General features: G+C 42.5%; 1 protein-coding gene across 1 annotated transcript in view; it reads left to right on the forward strand.

The window, feature by feature from the left end:
• PATJ (PATJ crumbs cell polarity complex component) overlaps positions 1-12,078 on the forward strand; it is a 408,655-nt gene that overhangs the window by 40,214 nt on the left and 356,363 nt on the right. The window contains 2 exon segments of the mRNA XM_053575260.1: positions 2,838-3,033; positions 5,258-5,386. Coding sequence (XP_053431235.1) covers positions 2,838-3,033; positions 5,258-5,386 — 325 coding nt within the window.

A 12,078-nucleotide genomic window follows, 5' to 3' on the forward strand; every position in this document is an offset into this window, starting at 1 on the left:
AGGGCTGATTGAATTTGGCTGAGCAAAGTAGAAAGCAATTTAGAAATTGAAGACATAATTTATATAAGAGCAGAAAATGCTAGACGTGTTTGAGTAAAGGGGAGTAAATCAGAGTAACTGGACAAGGGAATTATGTAAGGTGGAATCCAAGTTGGAAAAGTACTATGGGGCCAAACTTGGAAGCCTTTGAATGCCAACCAAGTTTAAGTGGTATCGCCTTGGAATGACAATATTTTGGTCCATGACAAAGTTTTGCTGATCTGGTATTAACTGAGAAAAATAAAGATAGTGTCATGGACTTTCCATAATTCAAAATTTTACTCAGAAAAAGGATTATTCTCTGTTCTGAAATTTCTTCTTGTATTTTATTTTTATTTAGTTTTTTTAGAGACAGAGTCTCACTTTGTCACCCTTGGTAGAGTGCCGTGGCATCACAGCCCAGAGCAACCTCTAGCTCTTTGGCTCAGGCGATTCTCTTGCTTCAGCCTCCCAAATAGCTGGGACCACAGGTGTCTGCCACACCTGACTCTTTTTGTTGTTGTTGTTGCAGTTTGGCTGGGGCTGCGTTCCAACCAACATGGGGCCGGCGCGCTACTCACTGAGCCACAGGTGCAGCCCCTCTTCTTGTATTTTAAATGTTACAAATTGTTCTTTTATGAACAACCCTGACCAACGTAATGCTACTTGGGTAGACTGCAGTCTGTCATTATAGCTCACAGCAGCCTCAAATTCCTGGGCTCAAGTGATCGTCCTGCTTCAGCTTCCTGAGTAACTGGGAATTACCACCACCATGCCCAATTTTTCTATTTTTTGTAGAGACGGGATCTCATTCTTACTCGGGCTGGTCTTGAACTACTAAGCTCAAATAATCATCCCACGTCGGCCTTCCCGAGTGCTAGGATTATAGGCAGGAACCATCGTGCTGTGCCAGGAGTTTGTTTTCTTTCCTTTGGTTTTCTCTTTATTGGTAAATAATGTTCGAAAATCATACACCTGTTTTTTTTTTGAGACAGAAGCTCACTGTCACCCAGGCCTAGAGTGCAGTGGCGTCAGCCTAGCTTACAGTAACTTCTCAGCCTCCCCAGTCGCTGGGACTGCAGGTGCCCGCCACAACACCTGGCTAGTTTTTTCTGTTTTTATAGAGATGTCTCACTCTCACTCAGGCTGGTCTCAAACTCCTGAGCTCAAGGAATCTACATGCCTCTGCCTCCCAGAGTGGTAGGATTACAGGTGTGAGCCACTGTTGTGCCTGGGCCTTTGTTACACATTTTTGAGTTGGGAAATACAAGCATGAAGAGAGGATAGAAAAATAAATATTGTGGAATTTTGCAAATTAGATTTTAGGTGTTAGGGAAGGATTCATGTGGGAGGGTGACATTGGGAATGGAAGGGAGGAGATGGGAGGTACAGACAAGGAAGGATAAGGAAGGACTGAAGTGCTTAATGGGCAAACTGGGGCATGGGGGAGGTCGCTGGTGTCTGAGAGACAATCAAGTCAAATGCACAGAACCAGGACAGGGTAAATCCTCAGCTGTCCTTCTGATTCCTTCAAGTAAGAATTTAAAGACTGCTTCAGAGTCTGGCTCTTTAGATAGGGTGCAAGGCTTACTGGCGTCAGTTTCTTAATGTGTAAAATTTAGCTAAGTGCTTGAAAAGGCAATTGTGAGGATTAAATGTGATTAGCACTTAACATAGCACCCACTCTAAGTATTCAGTAAATGCTGACTGCAGGAATGCTTTTTTTCCTTTGGACATGTTGCCGGGTTCTTTTTATTTTTTATTATTATTTTTTATTAAATCATAGCTGTGTACATTGATATGATCATGGAGCATCATTCACTAGCTTCACAGACCGTTTACCAAGTTTCACATATACCCTTGTAAGATGCACCGCTGGTGTAATCCCACCAATCCCCTTCCCTCTACCCACCTCTCCCCTCCCTTTCCCCCTTCCACCGGGTTCTTTTTAAAAGTAGTCCTTCATCTTGGTTATCAGTTGGGAGATTGGGAGAGAAAAATGGGTTCAGACACATAATTTGGAAGTAATCTTTATAGATTTTGAAGAAGGAAGGAAGGTTTGGGCTCTGTTGATAGGTGTTGGGAAGGTGAAGGGCGGTGGAGACGTGACTCTGTTAGAGTGGAGGCTCCGGGCAGATCTGAGGATCTGTCTACCCAGGGCAGCGCGGGGGACATCAGCTCGGGAGGGGTTCAGGGGTTCAGGGGTACCTAGCTCATGCAGTAGTGGTAGCAGCATCTGTCCTTGCAGAACCTCGACAGTGAGGCCCTATAATTTGTTTGTTTTTCTAGCCAAGTGGCTTTTATTTATTTATTTATTTATTTTTTAATGGAGCCACATAGTAGTTTCTTTTTTTTTTTTTTATTGTTAAATCATAGCTGTGTACATTAGTGCAGTCGAGGGGTACAATGTGCTGGTTTCCTATACAATCTGAAATATTCTCATCAAACTGTTCAACGTAGCCTTCATGGCATTTTCTTAGTTATTGTAGGTAGACATTTGTATTCTGCCTTTAGTAAGTTTCGCCTGTACCCATTCTAAGATGCACCGTAGGTGTGGCCCCACCCAATACTCTCCCTTCACCCTAACCTTTTAAAATGTATGTGTATGTTTAGAGATGTGCTACTACTAATTGGTTAATTAGTTAACAAATGCTCTGATGAAACCGTCTCCAAAGAGAATATTACATAATTAATTATTTGAGTCAATGCACCAAGTGAAGTAGTATCATAAACAATAGATTGCTTAACTTGTAACAGACGTTGAAAAACCAGGCTGTTGGATCACTAGAAAGAAAACTTTCTTTTCTTGTATGACTAAGGGATCAGAGACTGAAGGAGAATGACCAGATACTGGCCATTAATCGCACGCCTCTGGATCGGAACGTTTCCCACCAGCAAGCGATTGCTCTCCTACAACAAACCACCGGCTCCTTGGGTCTGGTTGTGGCCAGGGAGCCAGTACACGTGAAAAGCAGTTCTTCTGCCAGCCTGACTGAGACAACCGTTCCTGAAACAGTGAGTTGCAAATTTGGAAAATACTTAATTCAAATTATACCATTGATTATAAACAGCATAAAGACACTTAGAAGGTATCACTGTACTGATCATAGTTCCAGAAAGATGGCTGTGTCGCTAAATGCTGCATTAGTGTATGTGAACCAGATGTTTCTTTTTTTTTTTTTTTTTTATATTTATTTTCACAGATTCTATTTTTTATTTCATTTTTTTTTTTTACTTTTTTTTTTTTTTTTTTGGCCAGGGCTGGGTTTGAACCCACCACCTCCAGCATATGGGACCAGCGCCCTACTCCTTGAGCCACAGGCGCCGCCCTGAACCAGATGTTTCATGGAGATTTTTTTTTTTTGTCCTGGTATTTTCAGTGTTCTGTGGGTCTCCATATTTAAGATTATTATTTAATATAAAGGCCAAATTGAAATACTAGGTGCAATTTATTTGGTATTGAAGAGTCATGTGTTCTTGGTGCTATAGCCAGTAAATTAATTGAGAGTTTTTATTGGAGATTTACTGTTGAATGTTTTAAGTAAAAGTTGGTTATTTATTTCAAAAAATATTTGTAAATTATTATAGGAGTTTATAAGTAGATTATTGATGCTATAAAATTATAGCAGTTTTCATGTAAGGATGTATACTAAACAGTTTAAAAGAATAAAAGTGTATGTCTCTTTTGGGAATCCTTAGACGTGCTTTGAAACATTTTACAAATTTTGGCTGGCATCTTCGGAATGCAAGCTAATAAATCTTATTTTCCATTAACACTAAGTGCTAACTGATTTATTTAATTTTTATTCATTGGGACAAAAGAAAAAAATAGACTGGGTATGGTACAAGGTCACAACACAAATTAATGTATAGGCATTTTCTCTGTTGTAATCAGCAATATTTATACAGCACCATTTACATAATAAAAACAGTGAACCAAGTGGGACATTGTTTTAGCATTAGAGAGCAAGGGCTTTGAAGCCAGGCTTCCATGGGTTCAAGTTCATTCTTTCCACTTCCTAGCTACGTCACACCAGGCAGCTTCACAGAGCTGCTGGTCCTTCCCGTGAGCAAGTGAGGGTGCTGGAAATAGGGCAGAGATGGGGAAGAAGAAATGTTTCTTATCCTCTTTGATCTGCTATTTGGCCTTGTGTTTTGATTATTGGTGTTGCACTTTCCTTGTCTGCTGGATTATGAGGTCATTAAGGGTAGTGACCCTCTGGTTATTTCTCAGTAAGTAAACGAGATGAGGTCTGTATTAACCAGTGTGATGTAAGTGTGCCTAATTCTATATGAAATCAGCACATTGTACCCCATAAATGCATTAATGTACACATGATCTGTGTGTTTGTGATTTAATAAATAAATAAGTAATCAAATGGAAAATAAAAAAAAGAAATTCGTAATCAAGATAACACAGAGAATTAGAGAAAGTATTTGCAAAGCCTACATCTGAGAGGGTCTAGTATCCAAAACATATAAAGTACTCTTAGACCCCCAACAACAAAAAGACAAATAACCCAACTTTGAAATGTCATTGTCCTTTAAAATGACCAGGGATTCAAATAGGTACTTCTACAAAGAAGATATACAAATGACCGATATTCACATGAAAAAATAGTCAACATAATTACCCATCAAGAAAATGTTCAGGTGTGGCGCCTGTGGCTCAGTGGGTAGGGCACCAGCCCCATATACCAAGGGTGGCGGGTTCGAACCCGGCCCCAGCCAAATTGCAACAAAAAAATAGCGGGGCGTTGTGGCGGACGCCTGTAGTCCCAGCTACTCGGGAGGCTGAGGCTAGAGAATTGCCTGAGCCCAGGGTTAGAGGTTGCTGTGAGCTGTGACGTCACCGCACTCTACTGAGGGCTACAAGGTGAGACTCTGTCTCTACAAAAAAAAAAAGGGGCTGGGGGTAGTGCTTGTGGCTCAAGGAGTAGGGCGCCAGCCCCATATACCAGAGGTGGTGGGTTCAAACCCAGCCTGGCCAAAACTAAAAAAAAAAAAAAAAAACAGAAATTGTTCAACAAAACCACAGTAAAATGCCCATTCATACCCACTTGTATGACTATAATTAACAAATGGAAAATAAAAATAAAATCTCAGTACGATTGCCTTGATTGATGGTATGAACCTTCTATTTGTTGCAAATTTGTTCCTTAAGTAATTACTGTGCTGGGAAACTAAGAATCTGTGGGTTTTACTGACACTGTGGCTCTTACTTGCCATTAATTTATAGGTTCACTGGGGTCATATTGAAGATGTTGAGCTCATTAACGATGGCTCAGGATTGGGTTTTGGAATAGTTGGAGGAAAATCGTGTGGCGTGGTTGTGAGGACGATAGTTCCTGGAGGATTAGCAGATCGAGTAAGTTGACCTTCATTGTTACCATTTTGGTTTTATAAGATTTAAATTGTATGGTTCAAAATGTAATTTTATATTGTAAGTACTAGGATATTTGACTTAATAGCTTAAAAATACTTTATTCCTTAAGTGTTAAGGTACGCTATGCTTTGTTTTAAAGAGTTCTTAAGTCAGGGCGGCGCCTGTGGCTCAGTGAGTAGGGCGCCGGCCCCATATACCGAGGGTGGTGGGTTCAAACCCAGCCCCGGCCAAACTGCAACGAAAAAATAGCTGGGCGTTGTGGCGGGCGCCTGTAGTCCCAGCTGCTCAGGAGGCTGAGGCAAGAGAATCACGTAAGCCCAAGAGCTGGAGGTTGCTGTGAGCTGTGTGATGCCACGGCACTCTACCAAGGGCAGTAAAGCGAGACTCTGTCTCTACAAAAAAAAAAAAAAAGTTTTTAAGTCAACATTTTTTGGGTTTTTGTTATGTTTGTTTGGACTTTTTTTGCCCATGATCGACGGGCTTCTTGGTTCCGTCAGAGGACAGTATTTCTTATTGTAAAACTTTATTAATGAGTGTTGCATTTGAGCATCTGTGTTATTCTCCTCCAGTGTATCTTTCGGTGGCCTAAATGTTAAAATCAGAAGGTACAATGATTATAAACATTTGTCTCAATATGATACATGGTAAGTTTCACTTGAATTAAAATTTATGGGTTATCAATTAAATGACTACCTATTATTACTTAGCAGTCTTAAACTGGAAGTGGGCGATTTAAAATCTAAGCAACTGTTTCTGGTTAGTTTTACATTGCAGAAATGTTAAGCACTACTTTGAGTTTTTATTTTTATTATTTTTTTTGTTTTTGAGACAGAGTCTCACTTGGTCACCCTCGGTAGAGTGCTGTGGCATCACAGCTCACAGCAACCTCAAACTCTTGGGCTCAAGCGATTCTCGCGCCTTAGCCTCCCAAGTAGCTGAGACTACAGGCGCCTGCCACAATGCCCAGCTATTTTTGGAGACAGAGTTTCACTCTTGCTCAAGCTGGCCTCCAACCTGTGAGCTCAGCAATGCACCCTCCTAGGCCACCCAGTGTGCTGAGATTACAGGCATGAGCCACCATGCTCAGCCTATATTTAGTTTTTAGAAATTAGTTTAGAAGTTTGATTATGAAGTCACTTACTAATAAGGCCAAATTATGTATATAGAATGTCCACAATAGTTCAGAAATAATTCTATTTATTCTTATAATCAGAATAATATATAAAATTTCACTGATTATTGTCCAGTTACATATACATTTATCCCTTCTAATAAGAATCGTCCCAGCTACTCAGGAGGTTAAGGCAAGAGAATCTCTTGAGCCCAAGATTCTGAGGTTGCTCTGAGCTATGATGCCATGGCACTCTACTGGGGGTGACAAAGTGAGACTCTGTCTCAAAAAAGCAAACGTAATAAGATATAATAAGTAAGAAACGAACGTGCTGTGCAAATGCAGCTTTGAGGCACGTTCCTTAGCTCCTCATGTCTGCTCAAGATGCTCCACCAGGCAGAAATTGGAGAGCTGCTGCTGTGCCTTCATTCAGGTGGGACTGATTTAGAGCAGTTGTTTTCAAAGTTTGGCCTGGAGGCCTCTGGAAGTCCCTGAGACCTGCGGGGAGGGTGTCTGTGAGGGGGTCTTCCTGGGAGTCCGTGAGATCCGAACTTTATAATAGTATTGAGCTGTTACCATCCCTTTCACCCTGTTGACATTTGCTGATGGTGCAAAGCAGCCTGTGGGAGCCTTAGTGCAAGATGAGGCACAGACAGGCAGAAGTCACAGCTTTCTTTTCTGCCTTGTGTTTGCAAAAACATTAACAGCAAATGCCAGTGTCGTTTAAATGCATCATCATGATACAGTGAAAATGGCTAATTTCAGTAAGGTTTGACCTGTTAGTACATGTCTTTTTAATATCGTCAAAACGGGAGTATCATGTAGCACTCCCCTATGCTAGAGTATGACGGTTGTCTTAAGAAAACATTTGCGGGAGGGCAGTGCCTGTAGCTCACTGGGTAGGGCACCAGCCTCATATACCAAGGGTGGTGGGTTCAAACCCAGCTCCGGCCAAACTGCAACAACAAAAAAATAGCCAGGTGTTGTGGCGGGTGCCTGTAGTCCCAGCTACTTGGAGGCTGAGGCAAGAGAATCGCCTAAGCCCAAGAGCTGGAGGTTGCTGTGAGCTGTGATGCCACGGCACTCTACCCAGGGCGACAGCTTGAGGCTCTGTCTAAAAAAAAAAAAAATGTAAAAGAAGGGGCAGCAACCGTGGCTCGGTGAGTAGGGCGCCAGTCCCATATACGGAGGGTGGAGGGTTCAAACCCGGCCCTGGCCAAACCGCAACAAAAAAATAGCTGGGTGTTGTGGCGGACAACTGCAGTCTGAGCTACTCGGGAGGCTGAGGCAAGAGAATTGCCTAAGCCCAAGAGCTAGAGGTTGCTGTGAGCTGTGATGCTACAGCACTCTAACAAGTGCAACAAAATGAGACTCGGTCTCTAAAAAAAAAATTTGCGAGATGAACTGGCTACTTTTTTGTATGGAAGAGCATTTTTACTTTTGAAATAATGAATAAATATAAAAAATATATTTGTATATTCAGACTTGGGTATTCAGAAGACATTTTTTTGAGAATAAATGACATAATAAGTGAGAGAACTTTGACAATAGACAGTGTTTGTTGGCAATGATACAATTTAAGCTTTCAGGCAAAAATTAGAATTTTATAAAATTCATGTTTTACCATGAGTTTGAAACTTCCTGTTTAAAGACTTTTCTGATTAGATTGTTGATGATATTAACCAGTATGCTTGTTTTGATGTTGTGTAATTAAATGTGTCAATATTTGGAGGGTTTGCATAACTTTGTGAATCTCTATTTTCTGAAGACCAACACGTGATGTGACAAAATAATGTATGGGTGAAAGATCTATTCAAAATTCAAGATGGGTCAATGGATTTTAATCCAACAGTGTCTGAAAATTTGTTGGTAGGGTTCCAGATTCCACATTGTAACTCTGTAAGAAACTACCACTTGTTCAAAGTTTGGAGTCACCGAAACAACATGTTGTAACATATTGCATGCTGAAGCAGATATGGGAACCAGCTATTTGCTTTTAAGCCAGATATTAAAGAAATTTATAGAAGTATTAAAAAGTCCCACTCTTTTTACTAATTTCTTTTGTTTTAGGAAATATAGTTCTTTTAAAAATAAAAAAATATACACTTAATGTACATAAATATACATATTAATATATTCAATATTTCAAACACTTTTGGATTTCTAATTCAGTGTTGTTTTTTTTGAGACAGAGTCTCACTTTGTTGCCACCGGTAGAGTGCTATAGTGTCACAGCTCACAGCAACTTCAGACTCTTGGGTTCAAGCAATTCTCTTGCCTCAGCTGCCTGAGTAGCTGGGACTACAGGAACCTGCCACAATGCCGGGGGTCTCGCTCTTGCTCAGGCTGGTCTCAAACTCGTGAGCTCTGGCAATCCACCCACCTCAGCCTCCAAGAGTGCCAGGATTACAGGTGTGAGCCACCTTGCCTGGCATCTAATTCAGTGTTGACTGAAAACTCCTACGTGAACACAAACTCTGAGTTTCTCAGTAGTGTTTTGTCGCTTTATTGATATATAATTGACATAAACTGAACACATATAAAGTACATGACTTAATAAATTTTGGTATATGTACACACTTTTGAATTCATCTTTACTGGTCAGCGTTCTCCAGAGAAACTGATGCAGGATACCTGTGTATACTCGTTTGTTTAGGAACTGGCTCCTGCCCTGTGGGGCTAGCAAGTGTGAAGTGCATGGCACAGGCCGGCTGGAGACTCGGGCTGGGATTGATGTTGGCATGTTGAGTTTGAGATCCACAGGGCAGGCTGGCAGGATTTCACAGGAAACAGGATTTCTGTTATATTCTTAAGGCGGAATTCTTTCTCCAGGAAATCTCAGTTTTTGCTCTTTCAGTCTTCAGCTAACTGGATGGGGCTCACCTACACCATCTAGGGTGTAAACTGATTGTGGATAGTCCTGGTATCTGCAGAATACCTCCACAGCAGCGTCTAGACCAGTGTTTGGCCGGCTAGGCTGACCAGTAGGATCTGACAGTCAGACTGTCCACCCACGGCTCCGATGGTCAGCGCGCTCAGCACCTGCGCCGGGCACTCCTGCCACTTTGCTTTCCATCCTCAGTCATTTCTAAGAGTATGAAGAAGTCAGTTCTGTCTTAGTCCATTTAGCGTTCCTATTAAGGAACACCCACACCTGGGTAATCTATAAAGCAAAGAGGTGCACTTGGCTCACCGTTCTGCCAGCTGGAAGGCCGGACATCTGGAGACAGCCTCAGGCAGCTTCCACTCCTGCCCACAGAGTTCAGGAGGGGAGAGGAAGGGAGGGGTGGAGCCAGGCAAAGAATTCACTCAGTACTGGCCTTCACAGGTGACCCACCCATTAGGCCCCACCTCCAACACTGGGCAGGGAGTTTCCATGTGAGGCTGGTGGGGACCAACATCTAGACTGTTACAGGTTAAGACCCAGAATGTTTGAGAATCGCCATTTTATGTATCTTCAGCACACATCTGTAGCACAAATAATTCCATAAGAGTTATTTGAAATATATATATATATATATTTTTTTTTTTTTGTAGAGACAGAGTCTCACTTTATAGCCCTCGGTAGAGTGCCGTGGCATCACACAGCTCACAGCAACCTCCAACTCCTGGGCTTCAGCGATTCTCTTGCCTCAGCCTCCCAAGTAGCTGTGAAATACATTTTTTTGTAATGTAGAAAAAGATGAAATATTGAGGAAATTTTTGGTACCTTATCCCTTCCCTCCCTTCCTCCCCTCCTCTCTTCCCTTCCTTTCCCCCTGCTCCCCCCACCCCCCGCCCCTGCCTTAGCAATTTTAATAGGCTTGTTTGCTAGAGTAGCATTTCTTTCCCAAATGCAAAATGGAATAGTTACTGTGAAAAGCAAAGGGTCAAATAAATTTAAACAAAATCAAATAGGTTTCTTTACTGTAAGAATTTTCCGAGCCTTCAATATACTAATGTGCTTTATGCATTTTTACGAGGAGGATATGATGTGCAGAGTTTCCCAAATTAATCCCATTGAGGTGCTTTTGGGAAGAGCCCAAGTCTGAATTTTGCCCTTTACTGGAAGAGATTGTCACTGTTTCAGATCATCACAGGAGGGAGGAGGTATGATGCCTTGTCAGAGAGTCGTAAGTGCTCAAGAAGCAAGTTTTTAACATCAGATGCACTCATCTGCCTCATATAAGGTGCATTATTCTAATGTGACCTTTAAAACAGTTGTATAAGTTTTATTCCCAAATTACTGATATGGAAGCCGTCAAGAAATTGCCCAAGGTTACACAGCTGGTAGTGAGAGGGGATAACCGAGAAGGGTGAGGTCCAGGAAAGCAGATCTTCTCAAGGAGACCACAGGGATACACCTGCGGGGTCCTCTCCATGGTGACTTTACTCTTGGGAATTTGTAAACTTAACTTCCTGGAACTTGGAAGTTTCCAAGTTCTGTGAAATCCTGTTGTTCTGTAGGGGCGGGAATAGCATCTCCCACTTGATTCAAACTGGCCAATGAGAAGGGTACCTGTGGGGTGGAACTTTTTGACTGTCAATAAAAAGGGAAAGACCAAGGCAGTTGGGAAGCACGGCCATTTGGAATTCTTCTATGCCGTAAGCTCCCGGCTGGTGAATAAAGCCCTTCCTCTTATAAACGTGGTGTTTGGGTGCTCTTTCTCCCCGTTGGGCCTCGTCTTCCTGCAACAGTAGGAAGTAAAGCAGTTAGGATTGAGCCCCATCTGCTGGATTCTGAAGCCTGTGCTTTACTGCTCAAGTCTGCTTATCCCAGGTTAATCCTAGTGCTGTCCTTGTCCCCATATGCACCTGTGCAGAGCTGGTCACACCCATCCGCAGGGAGCACCCAGCTCTCAGAACATCAGGGCTGCTGACCCTTCTAGCCTAGACCACGGGGACAGACCAGCCTTCTCTTATCTCTCCACTTTCCCTGCTGTCATCCATTGACCTCCTCATGTCTGGCCCCGTCCATTTCTTGATTGTGCTCAATGTTGTGCTTGCTGTAACTCATGAAGAGACTTTAGCTGCAACACCCCGATGCTCTAGACTGTGGCACAAGATGTGGCCGCCCTGTTATCTACCTGGGGAGAAAGTTTTCTTAACCCACCTACCTTCCAGTAAGCCTTTCTGAACAGAAAGATCAGAAAGGGATCATAGTGTGTGAGCTTTCAGAATCAGGTGGACAAAGGCTTGAATCCTGGATCCAACACTACCCCTGGGCAAACTACTTCTAGGCTTAATTCTACGACCACCTAGGTTGGACAGTTTGCTAGAGGACTCACTGGACTCTGCATGTGTTATGGTCGTACCGTAACTATTATTCATTACAGTGAAAGAATACAAAGCAAAACGAGCAGCAGAAAAAGTGCCTGAGGTGAATCTGGAGGAAACTAGGCTTCCCAGGATCCTCTCCCAGGGGTGAGGGTCACACAGGACACCCCTTAAATCTGTTAGTCATGAACCATGACCACGTAGCCACAGCGTCTCCCAGGGGCACCATCAGTGACCAGTGACTCAGTACACAGGACTTTGTCTGGATGCTGTTATGTGAGCATGGAGGTGTGTCCCGAGTCTCCGA

This window comes from Nycticebus coucang, chromosome 22, assembly GCF_027406575.1.
Source record: "Nycticebus coucang isolate mNycCou1 chromosome 22, mNycCou1.pri, whole genome shotgun sequence".
In the NCBI taxonomy this organism is placed as follows: domain Eukaryota; kingdom Metazoa; phylum Chordata; class Mammalia; order Primates; family Lorisidae; genus Nycticebus; species Nycticebus coucang.